The 21,076-nt window shown below is 46.5% G+C and overlaps 1 protein-coding gene across 1 annotated transcript in view; it reads right to left on the reverse strand.

Moving 5' to 3' along the window:
* Positions 1–20,561, reverse strand: part of si:dkey-178e17.3 (somatomedin-B and thrombospondin type-1 domain-containing protein) — a 123,252-nt gene extending 102,691 nt beyond the window's left edge. Inside the window, exon 1 of the mRNA XM_052032342.1 lies at positions 20,049–20,561. Within this exon, the coding sequence (XP_051888302.1) occupies positions 20,049–20,277 (229 nt within the window). The 5' untranslated portion in view covers positions 20,278–20,561. The remainder of the gene's footprint in view (positions 1–20,048) is intronic.
* Between the last annotated feature and the right edge of the window lie 515 nt (positions 20,562–21,076).

Raw genomic sequence — 21,076 nt, forward strand, 5'->3', positions numbered from 1 at the left:
CTTCAGGACGTCCAGAGGTTGTGAAAGGTGCCATATAATTGCGAGTATTTCTTTTATGAGTGTCATATGAGCTTCAAATGAGCTTTCCAAGCAAATGGAGATTGTACAAGTGGCAAGTGACCCTCTGAAACAGTTGGAGTTTAAGAGAACCGGGAAATGGGTTCTTGCTACCCATAGATCGGGCAGCTTCCTGAGCATACAAGCTATGTCCCAGACTCCAAGCCCTTACCGTGACCCATATGTTGTCAGCACCCTTACCTGCTCCTCTGTTTATCACTGCTGGTCTCTGAATATGTACAATTTATTAAATGCACAAAGGTGCCCTTTTGGTTGGAATAGTAAGGCCTGTTCTCTGTCAATGCTTCTCCCTCTGTCTCTCAGTCTGGTTGTAATCCGCATCCCCTCAACCTCAACCTCTCACTTCTCATTGTAAACCCGAACGTAATGGTCAAAGGTGCCCATTGATCCGTAACCCTGGCACCTCTTCAAGACCTTAGATAAGACCTCAAAGACGCTAGTGAACATTAACCAAGCCAGAAGCATAAAACGTAGGGGTTTCTAATCCATTCTTGAGTTACAATAACACAGCATCTGGCATGGCGGCAGTTCCGACTGTGCAACGGTATCTGAGATGTTGCTCAAACATCCAAGTTGTACAGCACAGGAACAGCTCCTTCACTACAACAGTTCCATGCTGACCATCAAGTACCTATTCACACTAATCCCATTTACCAGCACTTGGTCCGTAACCTTCTCTGCCTCAAGTGCTCATTAAAATACTTCTTAAATGTTGTAGAATCATTCAACATGGAAAAAGGCCCTTCAGCCCATTGAGTCCATGCTCATCATCAACCACCCATTGACACTCATTCCACTGCCTTTACACTGAAAGATGTTTGCGAGTGAAGGTAAGACGGCATATACATGGCAGCAGAGAATTTTATCACAATTGTGTGAAACTTCCTTTCCCAAGTTAAATAAACTAGTACACAACTTGTTCCCTCTGTTTCTTCCACACCATTTCTCATTGGCTGCCAGTTCTTCTCATCGACACTAAAACCTGCTTGACCTTTCCTACTTCTACAACCTGCTCCAGATCGGCAGACCCTTAACCTCTTCCTGTACTGCCCTTTCTCGTGCTACTTCAGTTGGAGAGCCCACTGTACGTCAGTCGGTACACAGTACGTGGTCCGAATGTTGCTTAAGCTCAAGGACTTCACCTTAAGGCGGCACGGTAGTGTAGCAGTTAGCGTAACGCTATTACAGTGCCAGCAACCTGGGTTCAATTCCGGCCGCTGTCTGTAAGGAGTTTGTATGTTCTTCCCGTGTCTGCGTGGGTTTCCTCCGGGTGCTCCGGTTTCCTCCCACATTCCAAAGATGTACGGGTTAGGAAGTTGTGGGCATGCTATGTTGGCGCAGGAAGCGTGGTGACACTTGCGGGCTGCCCCCGAACACTCTATGAAAAAAGATGTATTTCACTGTGTGTTTCGATGTACATGTGACTAATAAAGATATCTTATCTTAGTAAATTTAAACAGAAAGCAGGCACCAGTTACTTGGTAGAATCTATGTTGTTTATCCAATTCTGGGCAAGTCCTTCACAACTCACTCACGGCCAAAGGCTCAGGGAATCGGAAGCTCCTCATGCTTGGAAAGGCAGGCTTGCATTGATGTAGAGCCTTTCATATCCTCAGAACAGCCCACAATGCTCTACAGCAGTCATTGTTGTAATGTAAAAAGGTTGGTAGCCAATGTGGGTGTGAGCTCAGGCCTTTTCATTTCCACAGACAGACTGCATGGCTGGTGGTGGGACAGATTGAAACGTTATTAAATGTAGAATGTTTTTGGGCTCGAGGCATATTTCAGATGAGCAGTAGAGGGAACCACTCTCCTGATGATTTGACTGCCTACGTGAGTAATTCATTCCAACATAGTCGGCAAAAGTCGAGATTAACTTTAGTCTGCAGCACTCATTGGGACATTTGGATGAAATTACGACAAACACTGATCAACCTGAAACTTTAATGATACAGAAACAGAAAATGCTGGAAACACTCAGCAGGTCAGGCCACATCTGCGGGAAGAGAAACACAGTCAACGTTTCAGATCAAAGACCCTTCGTCTGAATATTTTATTAATTTTCATTCTCGACTTGAAACTCTGCTTCTGCCTCCACAGATGCTGCCTGATCTGCTGAGTGTTTACAGCAATATAATTATGACTAGATCTTCCTTCTTCAGTGACATTAATTGGTAAATACAGGCTGAGATGGCAGGAATAACTCCATTGCTCTTCTCTGAACTTGTGGCATGAGATTTTTTACATCTGCCTGACAGCGTAGGTAGAACCTTGGTCTACAATCTTCTTATTAAAGGACAGTAGTTTTCACTAGACTAATACACTGTTCCTAACTCCAAATTTCTTCCTCACATTTGGTAAAACATATTAAACATGCAAGAAATTGCACAGAGTTGTGAACACAACCCAATCCAACACACAAACCAATCCAACACACAAACCAGCTTCCCCTCCATAGACTGCCTCGGGAAAGCAGCCAACATAATCAAAGACCCCTCTCACCCCTGTCGTTCTCTCTCTCTCTCTCCCGTCCCATTGGGCAGAAGACACAAAAGCTTGAAAGCACGTACCACTAGACTCAAGGACAGTTTCTGTCCCGCTGTTATCAGACTCTTGAACAGATCTCTCATATGATAAAGATGAACTCTTGATCTCCTAATTGATGCAGTCTGATATAAAACTTCAGAATCAGATTTATTATCACTGATTTATATGACGTGAAATTTATTGTTTTGCGGCAGCAGTACAGTGCAAAGACATAAAAGTTAGTATAAATCACAAAAATAAATAAGTAATGCCCCAAAAAAGGGAATGACGAGGTAATGTTCATGGACCCTTCAGAGATTGGATGGAAGAGGGGAAGAAGCTGTTCCTCCTCCCCGATGGTAGTAATGAGAAGAGGGCATGTCCCGGGTGGTGAGGGTCCTTAGCGATGGATGCTGCCTTCTTGAGGCACCGCCTCTTGAAGGTGTCCTCGATGGTGGGGAGGGTTGTGCCCGTGATGGAGCTGGCTGAGTCTACAACCCTCTGAAGTTTCTTGTGATCCTGTGCATTGGCTGCTTCATACCAGGCTGTGATGCAACCAATCAGAATGCTCTCCACCGTACATCTAAAGAAATTTGTAAGAGACTTTGATGACATACCAAATCTCCTCAAACTCCTAATGAAATAGAGCTGCTGGCGTGCCTTCTTCGTGATTGTCGACGCCCAGGAACTTGAAGCTGCTCACCCTTTCCACCGCTGACCCCTCAATGAGGACTGGTGTGTGTTCTCCCGACTTCCCTTTCCTGAAGTCCACAATTAATTCCTTGGTCTTGCTGACACTGAGTGCGAGGTTGTTGTTGCGACACCACTCAACCAGCTGATCTATCTCGCTCCTGTACGCCTACTCGTCACCATCTGAGATTTTACCAACAGTGGTGTCATCTGTGAATTTATAGATGGTGTTTGAGCTGTGCTTTGCCACACAGTCATGAGTGTAGAGGGAGTAGAGCAGTGGGCTAAGCACGCATCCTTGAGGTGTTGATTGACAGCATGGAAGAGATGTCACTACCGATCCGCACTGACTGTGGTCTCCCAATAAGGAAGTCGAGGATCCAGTGGCAGAGGGAGGTACAGAGGTCCAGGTTTTGAAGCTTGGTGATTAGCACTGAGGGGATGATGATGTTGAATGCCGAGGCGTCAAAAAATCCAAATCTGCATTATAGAGTATTAAAAATTCAGGAAACATGATGAGACCATTTAGTCCGTGGTGTCCATGTTGGCTGAGGAAGAGTTGTCCGGCCTATCCAGCTTCTCAGCCCTCACGTTCTAGGCTTGTATTTCACACAGAAAGTAAGTGTTCATCAGAGAATGTCTTAGCAGTGGGAAGTCTCTTTACCGCCACCGCTCTTTCAGGCAGTGACTCCCAGACCACCACCACTCTCCATCTGACCCTTTCATTGAGTGGAAGGAGTATGAATTGAAGAAACATCCAATTAAGCTAGATCATAAGTTTACTGCTAACAGTGGATGTTCAATTTGAATCTCCAGGTTTTGCCAGAGGGGATCTATTTAATTTTAAGTTACACAATGTGACTAACCTCGTTCCATGCAAGATGAATCTGGTAATCTTCCAGGTCCTGTAAACAACTGACAAGACCTCGCTGTTTAATCTTGACGTACTTGGTACAGCTTCAAAGGAGATTGTAACATTAGGGTCAGTTCCATATATAGATCTGCCATATGAGGAAGACCAGATTAAACTGTGGGAACACGGTCAAGTCTCATATGAGAGTCATAAAGTTTGAGGAAGTATAAATTTGATATTTTTGGTGCTGTTTTGATTAAGAGATAGGATCTTGTTTTACTGATGGATGAAGGACCTTTCTCCTCTGGGCTTGGTATGACTTCATTTAGCCAAAGATTTGGATGATGCAAGGACACAGATGTGTTCATGATCTTGTTACAGGGAGAGGTTTTATCTTCAGTGTGGATTCCAGCCAGCTTGCTCAGAGAGGTTGTAACTCTGCAGAGGACTGTGGAGGCAAATGGACAATTTTTCCTTTATTTTTCCACGTATAGTTGTGGGGAAGATACAGTCAGCCCACCTCCCCTCTGAGTCACACATCCACCCTCGAGGCTTCAGCACACAGTCTCTCCAGCTTGCCCAGTGCGCTGCTGGTGGACCCGTCCATAAAGCACATGGCACCCTTTGTGATCCCAGATGGATCCCGGGCCACCATCTGGAGAAGAGCCGGAGAGTTACACCTGCCACCCTGTCCTGATGTTTACCCCTCAACCAACATCATTGGTCACTCTCGCCTTCCAGTTTGTGGGAGTTTGCTGTGCCCAGGATGGCTGCAGTGTTTCTAACCTTACATCAGTGACCACATTTCACTGACTGTAAATCATTTTGGGATACAAACCATCCCCACTTCACAAATGGGTTCCATTCTTACAGACGTCCTTAAGATGATTTGATCCAAGAGTTGGAAACTACACAAAAATCTCTTGATATGGTAACCACAGGATTGTAACAAATGACATCATAAGCACATAAGAATGATAAGAAAGAACAATTGGTAAAAGTGGAGAGAGAGAGAGGGAGGAAACTAGTTGTGGCGTTTGTAGGAATGAACATACGTATGTATGTCGGACATTTGAATTTAATAATGCTACGGGAGCTCGTTTGTACATAGGGGCGTCTATAAGTCGGGCGTCCGTAACCCAGGTTGTGAGGGGTGAAGCCTAAACGGGCCGTTATTCTCTACTGCAGGAGACCTTGGTGTCCGCTGTTGGTTGACTTGCCCTTGAGTATTTAGGTGTTGTGTGATCACACTTGCTGCAAGTGTGATCCGGCAATGGTGCAGAGAGTGGAAAGGGGAAATCAGGGACCTGAGAGATCAGGGCCATGAACTTACCCCTGGTCAGCGATGCCAGGTGCACTCTCTGGTCAATGGACTGTACCTCCAGAATGAGGAAGTCAACAGAGTGGATTTCAGAGGCAGGATTCATAGCCCAGTTGGCTTGACTGGATGGAGATAGACTTTGAGGGGAAGGCACCTCCGCAATTGGTTCCAGCTGAGCTAGCTACAGTTGCTGACACTTATGACTGCTCGAAGGTTTAATCGTAAGACTTAACTGTGTGTGCAGTGAGTGCAGTTCACATTAACTGCAACTTCACGAGGAGGACTATGGAAACCATTTTCATCAAAACCACAGCAGAATGTTGAAGGTCAAACAGCCGTGTTTGGAGTTTAATTGTCCATTGCTCGATGCTGTACCACCAACACTTAAATAAGATTGAGAGCCATTAGCCCCATTGGTATTTTAAGAATAAATTTTGGATTACCTTTGGCATCCAATCTACTGAAGGCCGTTAACCTGTTAGACAACATTGAGTCATTAGAACAATCCCTTTGATTCATGTGCTTGCAGGTCCTGGCTGATTAGAATGGGTATGTTCCCATGAGAGCAAGCAGAACGATCAGGAAACAGGATCCAGATGTTTCAATGCATTAGAACACTTTTTAAATTGTCAGATTACAAGTGCAAAATTGGCAACACATAAGGCAGTGCTTAAAACAGAGCAGTCTTTATGTGACACATAAGTTCTCCCTAAAGAATCTCAGAAGCCAAATATTAAGTTCATGTCCCCGTTATCGTGAGCCACTGATACTAATGGAGGTCGTGCCAAAGCGTTAACAGTGCTCAAAAAATTTCCAGACCGATCATTCTGAAACAGGACAAATGAGAAATATCAGGCATATCAGGGCTGTGTTGCCGGGGTTTGAGGACTGGGATGGATAGCATGTGGTACATGGGTTCAAGGTCCACTCCAATGCAGGCCTGAGGGAGTGCTACACTGCTGGAGGTGCAGTCTTTTGCTTGAGATGTTAAAATGAAACCCTGCTTGTTGTCTCAGGTGAAATAAAATATCCCAGGGCACTCTCTTGAAATCGAGCTTTCGTGTCCCCACCTTATAGAACTCTGCTTAGGCCACACCTTCACCCCATTATAGGAAGGACGTGAAGGCTTTAGAGAGGGTGCAGAAGAGGTTCACCAGGATGCTGCCTGGATTAGAGGGCGTGTGCTATCGCGAGAGTTTGGACAAACTTGGGTTTTCTCTGGAGCGACGGAGGACGAGGGGAGACCTGGTAGACGTTTATAAAATTAAGAGAGGCATAGATAGAGTAGACAGCCGGTATCTTTTCCCCAGGGTCAAAATGCCTAATACCAGAGGGTATGCATTTAAGGTGAGAGGGGGAAAGTTCAAAGGAGATGTGTGGGGCAAGTTTTTTTTTTACACAGAGAGTGGTGGGTGCCTGGAACGGGCTGCCAGGGGTGGTGGTGGAGACAGATACGATAGGGGAGTTTAAGAGGCTTTTAGACAGGAACATGAATGGAGGGATAGGCAGGCAGGTGGAATTAGGTGCACCATTGTGGGCTGAAGGGCCTGCTCCTGTGCTGTACTGTTCTATGTTCTATGATTTGCCCCTCACTAAACCAGGTTATCTGGCCATTAGCATAGAACAGTACAGCACAGGAACAGGCCCTTCAGCCCACAATGTCTGTGATGATCACGATGCCAAACTAAACTCATCCCTTCTGCTTGCATATCCCTCCATTCCCTGCAGATTCATGTGTCTATCCAAAAGCCTCCTGAACACCACTATCGTATCTGCCTCCACCACCACCCCTGATAGCCCATTCCAGGCACCCACCACTCTGTGTTAAAAAAAAACTTGCCCTGCACATCCCCTTTAAACATTCCTCTCTCTCACCTTAAAGCTATGCCCTCTAGTATCGTATTGCCATTTGTGGGAACTTAATGTGTACAAATTGGTTGCCACATTACAATAATAGCTGTCCCTTCACTGATATTAAAGCAGTCTTGAAGGTGTGAGAAGCCCTCTGCAAATACAAGCTTTTCTTTTTGATAATTACTAGGAATCAGGGTGGATTTCCATTTAATATGATAAGCATTCCTCCATTGATTTTTTGCACAGCTGTTAATTCATTTAACATAAGCAGATTAACTTACATACAAAAACCAGGCTTTAAGGAATGTGTTACTACATATCAGGAATGTTCACATGAACTATGCTAGTCAGAGACCTACAGAATTTTATTTATTAAGGAAATCAAAGGATTTAGGGTTAGTGTAGGAAGCAGCACCCTAAAGATCATTGGAGTGTAGGAGAATGATGATGGGGAGGTATCTTATAGAAGTGTATAAAATCGTGAGGGGCATAGATAGGGTGAATGCACTCAGTCTGTTTCCCAGGGTTGGGGAATCAAGAACAAGGGGTCATAAGTTTGAGGTGACAGAGGAGAGATTTAACAGGAACCTGAGGGGTAACTTTTTCATCTGCATATGGAACGAGCTGCCAGAGGAAGTGGTTGAGGCAGGTACAGTAATAACATTTTATAGACACTTGAACAGGTACATGGATAGGAAAGGTTTAGAGGGATAAGGGCCAAATACGGGCAAATGGGACCAGCTTGGATGGACGTCTTGGTTGGCACGGACCAGTTGGATCAAAGGGCCTGTCTTCGTGCTTATTGAGAAGGAGAGCAAGCATAAGGAACTGAATGGCCTACATCTGCGTCTATTTCTCATGTCCTTCTGTTTGTCTCATTTTCTTCCCTCTTGCGATTAATCTGCACCACGTGGTTTCTGTGAATGAAACCCCGCTGTTGGAAGGATAGGGAAGGTTTAGCTACCCAGGGTTAAATATTCTACTGTCCACCTTCTCTAGAGATCAAGCAGAAGTTGGAAAAGTGCACATACATCCATACCCCGGCACGGGTAGAGCATTTAAGAACAGGCTCACAGGAGGAGAGGGAGGAAGATGGAGACTTACTTAAACAGATGTTGCCAGATGTTGTACACATCATCGGATTCTGGGAGTTACGCATCTTGTGACATTTGTTTTTGAGGGGGTTGGTTACGTTTCAGCTCATAACATTCTTTGAACATCTCTCTTTTTCAACACATTACGAAACTGATCAGATTAAATAGGATTACTCAGATACTTAAACATGCCAGCAAACCTACGGACTGAAGCCTTGCGCAAGAATTTAATCTTGCTGGGTTTTGCAGAGCCGCAGTTACAACTCTTCAATGTTACAAGGTGAATGTGTGCTTGCCTTACACAAGAGCACAAGAAAATAGGAGAAGGAGGAGGCCACTCGGTCCCTCAAACCTGCCCTGACATTCAATACGATCATGGCAGATCCATGCCGGCCTCGACTCCTCTTCTGTGCCAGTTCCCTATAACCCTCAATTCCTCAATCTTTCAAATATTTATCTATCTCCACCTTAAATGCATCCAATGATCCAGCCTCCCCCACCCTGGGGGGCAATGAATTCCAGAGATTCACCACCCTCTGACAGAAGAAATTTCAAAACTCCTCAGTTTTAAATGACCAGCCCCCTATTTTGCAGCTATGTCCCCTTGTTCATGACTCTCCCACTAGTGGAAACATCACAGTGTCCATGACTCTCCCACTAGTGGAAACATCTCAGTGTCCAGGGATCTTACATGTTTAATTAAGATCACCCTTCATTCTTCTGAACTCCAAGGAATACAGACCTAAAATGTCCAGTCCCTCTTGACAGGACAAGCCTCTCATCCCAGGAATTGGCCTGATGAATTTTCCTAGGACTGCCTCCAATACTACTACTTCCTTTTTTTTGAGGTAAGGGGTCCAAGACTGTGCAGAGTATTGCAGATACGGCCTCGGCAACACCCTGTACAATCGTAATAAAACCTCCCTATTCTTAAACTCCAATCCTTTCGCAATAACGGCCAACTCGTTGGACCTGCCTGCTAACTTTCTGTGATTCATGCACTGGGACACCTCGATCCCTCTGAACTCCACTCACTTGCAGTCTCTCTCCATTTGGATAATAATCCTCCTGAATTTTCTTACCAAACTGCATGATCTCACACTTCCCCACATTAAAATGCACCTGAGAGTCTTTTGCCCATTCACTCTATCCATATCCCGTTGCAGAATCACAATATCCTCATCGCGATATGCCCTTCCACCTATTGTATCATCGGCAGACTTGGCAACCTTACATTTCGTTTACTCCTCCAGGTCACCAATGGAACTAGTGAACATGGAGAGCCAAGAACTACTCCACTAGTTACATTCCTTCAGCCTGAAAAGGACCTTTGTTTTCCAATAGTACATGATACCATTCAGATGATTGTTCGAGGAGCAGGTTCAACCCCATGCTTGTCCCCAACCTTGTGTACCCCTCTCACTATCCACATGATCACCACAGAGACAGCTCCAACCCAAGTGTACTTCCCTGAGTTGGAAACAACGAAGCTAAAACAAGGTGGGACTTATCAGGGACATTTCTGAGGCTGATCATTTCCTCAGGGCACTTTGCAGTGCCACTTCAAGTTCATCACTGCGTTACCTTCACATATGGCACAGCCACCCATGAAAATGCCAGTGAAGTGGGAAGGAGACCATTGGCAGACAGTTCCATTCAATCTTTTCCGTTTACTCATTTTTTGGCACGTGCGCATTGCTGACGAGATCATCATTTATTGCCCATTCCTAGAGGCCATTCAGAAAGTGGTGTGAGCCACCTTACTGACCGCTGCAGTCCTCCTGGTGAAGGGGCTCCCTCAGCGCTGCTGGGGAAGGAGTTCCAGGACTGAGACCCAGTGGTGGTGAACTTTCCGGAGCATTTGAGAGAGGAAGCTGCACGTGATGGTGTTCCCATGGAGCTGTGGGCCTTGCGGTGGGTTTGGGAGGTGCTGTCAGAGAAGCATTTTGTACATGTCACCAGCATGCACCAATGGTACAGAGAGTGAATGCTTAGGATGTTGGGTGGGGTGCCCTCATTCAGGCAAATGTAGAGTATTCCATCATACACCCCACTCATGCCTTATAAAACCTTTATAAAACTTTGGTTTGGCCACAGTTTGGAGACCATGTCCAATTTTAGGCACCGTTTTAGGAAAGATGTGAGGGAGAGGATGCGAAATAGATTTACTGGAATTATTTCAGGGAGGAGAGACTTTATTTACATGGACAGACGAGGGAATCTGAATTCTCCATGGAACAGAGGAAGTTGAGAGGGAATCTGATAAAATCATGAAGGGTCCAGGGAGAATGGGTAGCGAGAAACTGTCCTCATTGGTGGAAGGAAGAGAAACAGAGGTCGAAGTACGAAGGTGTTTGACATAGAACGTAGAACAGTGCAGCACAGGAACAGGCCCTTCGGCCCACAACGTCTGTGCCGAACACGATGCCAAAGTAAACTAAATCTCTTCTGCCTGCCCATGAACCATATCCCTCCATTCCCCGAAGATTCATGTATCACAGCCTCTTGAACACCACTATCGTTTCTGCTTCCACCACCACCCCTGGCAGCCTGTTCCAGGCACCCACCACTCTCTGTGTAAAAAAACTTGCCCCACACATCTCCTCTAAACTTTCCCCCTCTCACCTTAAATGCATGCCCTCTAGTATTTGATATTTCTACCCTGGAAAAAAAGATTCTGACTGTCTACTCTATCTATGCCTCTCATAACTTCTATCAGGTCTCCCCTCAGCCTCCGACGTTCCAGAGAAAACAATCCAAGTTTGTCCGACCTCTCCTTATAACTCATACCCTCTAACCCAGGCAGCACCTGGTAAACCTCTTCTGCACCCTTTCCACAGCCTCGACATCCTTCTTGTAATGGGGCAACCAGAATTACAAGCAATACTCCAAGTGCAACATAACCAAAGTTTTATATAGCTGAAACATGACTTCCTTACTCTTGTACTCAATGCCCTGACCAATGAAGGCAAGCGTGTCATATGCCTTCCATACCAACCTATCTACTTGGGTGTCAATTCTTTAGTACGCTGTGGACCTGGACCCCAAGATCCTCTGTTAAGGGTCCTGCCATTAACTGTATACATTCGACCTCCCAAAGTGCAACACCTCACACTTACTCGGATTAAATTCCATCTCCCATTTCTCTGCCTATATCTGTACCTGACCTATATCCCACTGTGTCCTTTGATAGCCCTCTACAATGTCCATGCTGCCACCAAACATGAAGAATAATGCATCTATGCAGCAAGGGGGTAAGGTCAGGAATACACTGGCAGGTGTATTTTGGAGGCAAATAAGTGTTGTATAAGTAATTGAAATGAAAGGTTTACAGGGACCACCAGGAAGAGGGTGAGGAAGGGGAATGAGCTGGGCTTCCCTTGCATAGTTCCGGCATACACCCAATGAGATGAATGGCTTCGTTAGATCCTCCTGCACGGTCAAAGTCTCACTCCCAACGCACTGTGTCCTCGAGACGGCCGTGATGAGGATGAGACAATCGTCTAGCTCTTTGAAGCCTGTGCGTTTGTAAAAGGTCTGGAAAGGGATCCAAGCGTCCTTGGCGGGGTTCATCCCGAGCAGCTGCCGTATGGGAGGATCCTCTGATCTACAAGCTGTGCCCAGGGGCGCATACGGAGACAGATGTCAACTGCCGCAGGAAGATGATCAACTCTGGTCAGCAACCAATACTTGTTGGTCTCCCAGTGTATGTTGGTCAGAGAATGCTGCTGACTGGTACATTCCAGGCTGCAGGAGTACGTGCTGAGGGATGTTCAGCCAACCCAAAGTCTTCATGGAATATAATCACCACAGTCTAAGTCCTGCCACCACTGGACACTGAGGGACTGGGTTCTATGTGACAGTCTCTCAAATACATGAAGGGTGTATTGTTCAAAGAGGCTGCATTGTTGCTTTGTACATAGAATGCATTAACTTGATGACCCTATAAAGGTATAGACCTGACAGCACTATGAATGCATACACTGTACAACACTATGAATGTAAAGAAAGCCGCATACTGTTTTGTATTTCTTGTATATATTTTTAGCTCGATAGAATAGAACAGTACAACACAATACAGGCCCTTCGCCCACAATGTTGTGCTAATCTTTAAACGTCGCCGAAGACTATCTAACCCCCTTCCTCCCACATATCCCTCTATTTTAAATTCCTCGATATGCTTATCTAACAATCTCTTGAACTTGACCAACGTACCTGCCTCCACCACCACCCCAGGCAGCGCATTCCATGCCCCAACCACTCTCTGGGTGAAAAACCTCCCTCTGATATCTCCCTTGAACTTCCCACCCATTACCTTAAAGCCATGTCCTCTTGTTTTGAGCATTGGTGCCCTGGAAAAGAGGCGCTGGCTGTCCACTCTATCTATTCCTCTTAATATTTTGTACACCTCTAGCCTGTCTCCTCTCATCTTCCTCCTCTCCAAACAGTAAAGCCCTAGTTCCCTTAGTCTCTCCTCACAATCCATACTCTCCAAACCAGGCAGCATCCTGGTAAATCTCCTCTGCACCCTTTCATTTTTTTTTGTTTTCCTTTTTTTTCTGTGTAGCTGGATGATTTATTAATTTTTGATTAATAAAGTTTATCTTTGAAATTTATAAAAATGCTACAGCTTTCCTGCGATTCTGTGATAGGCTGAGGGACAAGTGGAGATTGTCACACTTCTTGTTACACAGTCGTAACAGATTGTCACACCTCTTCATTACTACACAGTCATTACAGGACTGTCACACCCCTTCATTTATTACACACAAAGGTTACAGGACTGTCACACCCCTTCACTTGTCCCACAGTCATTATGGGACTGTCAAATCATTATAGACGAAGCTGGGTGTTTAGTTAAACCAGTAATTAAAGCTGTTGGCATTTACATGTGTGGGACGAAACAGACCCAATCAAACCACCAACTCTCCACTAACAAAGGACAACTTAATTTAAAGTCTTTTCTGTCATTCGGATTATAAAGGAAAGCCTCCCGAATGTGTCAGTGAAATGAGGGAAACAGATGTCCTGGTTTAAAATGGACGAGATACCACTGGTGCTGGAAGCTCTCACCTCCTCTCACAGCTGGCCAATCTATCAGCTCACCCTCCCATGAGTCGCTGTCCCCAGCCTTTAATGTTTAATGTGGAGTATGAAGCAGTTCATACCACCACAAGGTAATGCGCCACACAGGAGTCCTACAACAGGAGGCTACACTGCTCCTCCAGGCATTTCTGCCATCCAACCTAACTCCACAGATCTACCTTTCCCTCAGTGCCCTTTATCTACTACCAGTCTCAGATGTAAGATGTGCAACTGACCCATCACAATAACTATTTGATAATGGCATCCCACTACTTTTTGTTGATAGGGGTCACTTAGATTCTTCAGAACCTTTCAGAGTGGGGGGTCTGTCTACACTTCTCGTTGCCTCTGTAAAGCAGCCAACATAATCAAAGACCCCTCCCACCCCGGACATTCTCTCTTCTCCCCCCTACCATCAGGCAGAAGATGCAAAAGGTTGAAAGCACGTACCACCAGGCTCAAGGATACCTTCTATCTCACTGTTATAAGACTATTGAATGGTTTCCTAGCACGATAAGATGGACTCTTGACCTCACAATCTACCTTGTTATGGCCTTGCACCTTATTGTCTGCCTGCACTGCACTTTCTCTGTAACTGTAACACTTTATTATGCATTCTGTTATTGTTTTCCCTTATACTACCTCAATGCACTATTATAATGAAAAGATCTGTATGGATGGCATGCAAAACAAAGTTTTTCACTGTACCTCAGTGGTTGTGACAATAATAAACCGACTTACAATTTAGAAAAGCAACAGGGATACCACGTAACTAAATTGGCCAACAGAAGAACAAACTCCTTCCTCCCACCTCTTCTATAACCTAAAATGTCTTCAATAAGAAGCTAGGAATTTACTGTGTAGAGAGACTCAAAGACTCATAGTTCCTTCCACAGGCTGGAGGGACATGATTCTCCACACATTCAGAGAGTCATAGAGCAATACAGCGTGGAAAGAGGCCCTTCGGCCCAACTGGTCCGTGTTGACCAAGATGCCCATCTGAGCTAGTCCCATTTGCCTGTGTTTAGCCCATATCCCTCGAAACCTTTCCTATCCATGTATTCACAGGTAGTGAGTACGGACTTCTCTATGCCAAAGTTCTTCTATTCAATCCTACATTTGGGCAACAACTTGAAAACCAAGTTAAACTTTCAGCTGACCTGTGCAGTTCATTTTGATTCAATAAAATGAACAATGCAAAACTTTGAGTCCCAGAGTCTCACAGTACAGAAACAACCTCTTTGCCAATCTGCACTGATGCAATTTGTCCGCATTGGGACTGTATCCTTTTCTCCTGAGTTTCCTGACTCCTGGGCTGAGTTTTATTCTGAAATTGAGGAGGACAAGTAATGGGTGGATTGGAGTGGTAGTTGAGAAGATACTTAGCCAGGGAGGGGTTGGTGAGGTGAGGAAACACTTGTGTGTTTTAGTAATTGGTGGACAGGCACAAATCAAACAGGAACTAGTGTCCAGGAACTAGATTTGACCTATGCAGGCACAATAGTGTAGCGGTTAGCGTAACGCTTTACAGTGCCAGCGACCCGGGTTCAATTCCAGCTGCTGTCTGTAAGGAGTTTGTACGTTCTCCCCATGTGTCTGCGTGGGTTTCCTCTGGGTGCTCCGGTTTCCTCCCACATTCCAAAGACGTACGGGTTAGGAAGTTGTGGGCATGCTACGTTGGCGCCGGAAGTGTGGCGACACTTGCGGGCTGCCCCCAGAATATTCTATGCAAAAGGTGCATCTCACTGTGTGTTTCGATGTACATGTGACTAATAAAGAAATCTTATCTTATCGAGGTGCGTTAAACGTCACTGAGGGCAGGGTTAGCACAATTCAATCCCATTCCACTTATGAATGGCTAACAGAGACATGAGAGATTCTGTAGATGCTGGAATCTGGAGCAACTCACACAAAAGGTGCTGGAGGGACTCAGCAGGTCAGGCAGCATCTATGGAGGGAAATAAACGGTCAACGTTTCAGGTCGAGGCCCTTCATCAGGAATGGAAAGGAAGAGGGCAGAAGCCAGAATAAGAAGGTGGGGGGAGTGGGAGGAGCACACGCAGGCAGGTGATGGGTAAGTCCAGGTGAGGGGGGGAAGGTAGGTATGTGGGGGAGGGGGAGAAGATGTAATAAGCTGAGAGGTGATAGGTAGAAGAGGTAAAGGCTGAAGAAGAAGGAATCTGGTAGGAGAGGGCAGTGGACCATGGAATAATGGGAAGGAAGCGGGGAAGTGGGGCGCAAGGTCATAACAAGGTAGACTGTGAGGTCAAGAGTCCATCTCATTGTATAAGGTCGATGCCATTCAATAGTCTTATCACAGTGGGATAGAAGCCGTCCTTGAGCCTGGTGGTATGTGCCCTCAGGCTCCTGTATCTTCTGTCTGATGGGAGAGGGGAGAAGAGAGAATGACCCGGGTGGGTGGGGTCTTTGATTATGCTGGCTGCTTCACCAAGGCAGCAAGAGGTATAGACAGAGTCCATGGAGGGGAGGCTGGTGTCCGTGATGCGCTGGGCTGTGTCCACAACTCTCTGCAGTTTCTTGCGGTCCTGGGCAGAGCAGTTGCCGTACCAAGCCGTGATGCATCTGGATAGGATGCTTTCCATGGTGCATTTGGAAAAATTGGTGGGGGTCAATGGGGACATGCCGAATTTCTTTAGCCTCCTGGGGGAGCACGAACGCAGAGGTAACCTGAGTGTTTGGCTGCCAGCCCCTCTTCAATCATCTGTTGGGAAGGAGTTCTGTGCTAAAAAATGGCCCCTCACCCCTATGAGGGGCAGGATGATGACAAGGCAAACATTGCAGCATCAAGTGCCTGAAGTAAAAAGGTTGGACCAAATAATAATAGATTTGGAGATATCATGAGCATTATATCAGATACCTTGGGAGTCTCCAACCTGATGGCCTCAACATCTATTTCTCTAACTTCCAGTAACCCCCTCCCCTCTTTTGCCCCCCTTTTGCTTTCCCTCCTGTGGCCCCCTCATCCCTTCACTTTCCCTCGTGACCTGCCCATCCATTCCCCACCTCCCTCCCTTTATTCCATGGTCCACTGCCCTCTCCTACCAGATTCCTTCTTCTTCAGCCCTCGGCCTCTTCTACCTATCACCTCTCAGCTTCTTACATCTCCCCTCTCCCCCGCCCACCTACCTTCCCCCTCTCACCTGGACTCGCCCCCCTCACCTGGACTCACCTACCCCCTACCTGCGTGTGCTCCTCCCCCTCCCCCCACCTCCTTATTCTGGCTTCTGCCCTCATCCTTTCCAGTCCCGATGAAGGGTCTCGACCTGAAACGTCGACTGTTTATTTCCCTCCATAGATGCTGCCTGACCTGCTGAGTTCCTCCAGCAGTTTGTGTGTTGTTCCAGATTCCAGCATCTGCAGAATCTCTTGTGTCTCCATCAGATATCATGTGTTCTTTCTCCTAAAATCTGTGTATAATTTATATTATTTTTTCCTTGTGATTGCTGCTTATCTGATGCTATGTGCCTGTGAAACTGCTGCAAGTAAGTTTTTCATTGCACCTGTGCACACATGGACTCATGCATGTGACATTAAACTCAGCTTTGACTTTACAAATAGAGTCAGCAGATCTGTGTGCAAAACACCAGTGTCACAGTGGAGATCCCCAAATTCACAGCTCAACAGCTCCTTATTACTGTCAGTGGGGAGTTGTTCTCTCCCCTGGAAAGACATGGTGTCAAACTTATCACCCAGTTATAGAGCCACAGAGCACGGAAACAGCCCCTTTCAGCCCTCCAACTCTACTGCAACCATTGCGCACCAACCTACACTAATCCCACTTTATTCTCCCCACATTCCTATCAACCCCCCCCCCCCCCCCCCAATTCACCTACACAATTCGATAGGGGTGACGCAGGATGGGAGGGGCATAGACAGAGTGGACAGCCAGCACCTTTTCACCAGGGCAACTAGATTCATAGGTATCTAACTAGTCAAGGTATCAAGGGATATGGGGATAAGGCCGGAAATTGGGGCGAGATAGGAATAGACTCAGTGGGCCGAATGGCCTACTTCTGCTCCTTTGTCTTGTGATCTTGTGAATACCAGAGGACATCAGTTTAAGGTCAGACAAGAAAAGTTTTGGGGGGATGTCAGTGGTAAGTTTTTTTTTACACAGAGAGTGGTGGGTGCCTGGAACGCACTGCCGGGAGTGGTAGTAGAGGTTGGTACAACATGGGCATTTAAAAGACTCTTAGATAAGCACATGGATGTAAGAAAAATAGAGGATTATGGGCTCTGTAGGAGGGAAGGGTTAGATTGATCAGGTTTATATAGGTTGGCACAACATAGTGGGCCGAAGGGCCTGTACTGTGCTGTACTGTTCGATGTTCTTAAGGCAGAATACAAGGTTAATGGTAGGACTCTTAGCAGTGTGGAGGAACAGAAAGATCTTGGGATCCACGTCCATAGATCCCTCAAGGTTGCCATGCAGGTCAATAGGGTTGTTAAGAAGGCATATGGAGCGTTGGCCTTCGTTAGTCGGGGTATTGAGTTCAAGAGCCGCAAGATGACATTGCAGCTCTGTACAACTCTGGTGAGACCACACTTGGAGTATTGTGTTCAGTTCTGGTCGCCTCACCATAGGAAGGATGTGGAAGCTTTAGAGAGGATGCAGATGAGATGTACCAGGATACTGCCTGGATTGGAGAGCATGTCTTATGAGGATAGGTTGAGTGAGCTAGGGCTTTTCTCTGTGGAGAGGAGGAGGATGAGAGGTGACTTGATAGAGGTGTACAAGATGATAAGAGGCATAGATCCAGTGGACAGTCAGAGACTTTTTCCCAGGGTGACAATGGCTAACACGAGGGGACATAATTTTAAGGTGATTGGAGGAAGGTATAAGGGGGATATCGGGGTAAGTTTTTTTTCACGCAGAGAGTGGTGGGTGCGTGGAGCACACTATCATCAGAGATTGTGGGGGCAGGTACATTAGGGACATTTAAGAGACTCTTAGATAGGCATATGAATGATAGAGAAATGGAGGGCTATGTGGGAGGGAAGGGTTAGATAGATCTTGGAGCAGGATAAAATGTCGGCACAACATTGTGCGCCGAAGGGCCTGTACTGTACTGTGCTGTAGTGTTCTATGTTTAAAAGGGGCAAGTCACCAAAGACAAATCATTCAAAATCATTGGTATCCACTGTTCCAGAGGGCTATAAATCCATAGAGAGATACAGCACCGACCCAGCCCGTTCGGGTCACTGAATCTGAGCCAACCCTAAAGTACAATGTACTCGGATACTACATTAATCCCTTTTCCATGATTTTCCCAACATTTTCCTCAGCTTCTTTTCGATACTGATACTCGATCTCGATTCGCCTACACACCGGGGGCAATCCACAGTGGCCAATGAACCTACCAACGTGTGAAGTGGGAGGAACCCACGCGGTCACAAGGAGAACCTGCAAACTCCACACAGACAGCGCCCGGGATCAGGATCGAACCCGCGTCTCTGGTGCTGCGAGGCAGCGGTCCTACCAGCTCCGCCACCGAGCCACCCAAACGGCATGTTTTGTTCGTAAATTCCGTTGCGTTTAAAACGGAATTGGATGAAATTAGGGGGGGGGGGGGGAGTAAGTTGTTGGGTCGAGAGCAGGAGAGTGCGAAAACCGATTCGAGTGTAAACTGTCCGGTTTTGTAGATAACGTGAACCCGCGCTGTCCCGCGTTATACAGAGACTTTTGTAACCCAAACTGAATTTGCAAAATCGTCTCAAATGTTATTCCTTGTAATTTGTAAAATAAAATTAATTTAAGGTAATTTTATCCATGTTATACAGCATTAAACGCAGAACCAGTTGTTGACATCTTAAACAGACAAGGAAAAGTTAGAGATCGAACAACATCTGCCAATAAACCAGGTCGTTCTCGGCGGAGGGAAGCAGACATTCCGCTCAGAAAACGTGACTGTCAAAGGCATGCCAGATGCGGTATCCGAGCAAAGTTACTTCAACAGCCATGCACTAATGCACTCCGCTTATTAAACAACGAGGGGTTTAAACAAATTGGAACCAAGTGATCATCACTGCTAGCTGTTGCGGATATCATTCTAACGTAGCAAACTGTCATTTACTAATATATTAACACGATATGCAAAACAATATATAAATAACATCAGTTCCTATTCTGAATCCCTGTAACATTCAGTCTCAATCTAAATGACTGAAGCGCTCCTTCCAGCTCTCGTCTGAGCAGAACTGAGCGCATGTTTCTGTGTGAAACTGTCTGTGTCTCTCTCTGGTCTTCTGTGTGTGTGCGCGCCCGTGTCTGTCTCCTTGTATCTGTGTGCGTGTGTGTGTGTTTCTGTACACCTCTGTGCGAACAGGTTCATGCTTCTCTTTATGTATTTGTGTGTTTCTGTGTGTGTCATGTGTTCGGCTGTGAGTACCTGTGTGTGTGTGTCTCACTGTGTCTGTGTGTATCAGTGTGTCTCCTTGTCCCTGTTGGTGTCTCGCTGTGTGTGTGTGTGTGTGTGTGTGTGTGTTGGTGTCTCACTGCATCTGTACAGTTCACGGAATCGCTCACCTGAAATCTGACACACCGCGTCGTAATCTTCGCAGCAGTCGGCTGTTTTGCCACAGTAGGTATCGCAGTAACACACCGTCCGCCTCCTCGTGAAATCCCAACACTCGTTATTCCTCCCCGTGCAACATTTGGGATTCTCCCTGTCGAAACAGCCGGCGGCGACCCCTCGCAGCCACACCGTCAGTGTCAACAGCGCGAAACATCCCCGGGTCCCGGAGAGATGTCCCATCGTCTTCCTTTCCCCCTCCCTCCCCCCGCACACAGACCACCCGAGTCTTGCCTTCACATGGGAGGTAGAGAGGTGGGGGTAAGTTCTCGGCAACTCCAAGGGCTTCTTTCAGTGAAATGTATCGAGAGAGAAGGAGGGAACGCAGAAGCTGATGATGGGACAGTTAAGTCCCGCCGTAGGGCCTGAAGAGAACGGGGACTGGGGGCGTCTGAGTCCGGCGGCGGTGAAAGTTGTCCCCCACACAGGCGTGGAGCGCATTCCCACCGCGGAGAGCCTGCGGGCAGACCACGCGGCGCACTTGATTCGCTGCGCCGGGTTATTCCAGCCCACCTTCTTTGACATATGGTTCCCCTCTGGTCCTAGCGCCCCTGGCGTTCAGGTTGCTCCCACGCCCTTCTGCCCAAAGAACCCGCGCCCTTTATGTTGCAGTGGGAACAGTGAAGCGGCACAGTGTCCAGTGTTGCTCGCACTGCTATAGGAAAAAATGCCGTTAAGCTGGAAAGTATGCTGAAAAGATGCAGGGATGTTGCCAGGACTCGAGGGATAGAGAGAGGTTGAGCAGGCTAGGGCTTTATTCATTGGAGAGGGGTGACCATAAAGAGGTATATAAAATTATGAGGGGCATAGATAGGGTGAAGGCACACAGTCTTTTCCCCAAGGCTGGGGAATCAAAAACTAGAGGGCATAGGTTTAATTTGGAATTGGAATTGGAATTCATTTATTATTGTCACTTGTACCGAGGTACAGTGAAAAACTTGTCTTGCACACTTGTCTTGCATAAGACAGTTATCCTCTTGAC

This window comes from Pristis pectinata, chromosome 17, assembly GCF_009764475.1.
Source record: "Pristis pectinata isolate sPriPec2 chromosome 17, sPriPec2.1.pri, whole genome shotgun sequence".
Lineage (NCBI taxonomy): Eukaryota > Metazoa > Chordata > Chondrichthyes > Rhinopristiformes > Pristidae > Pristis > Pristis pectinata.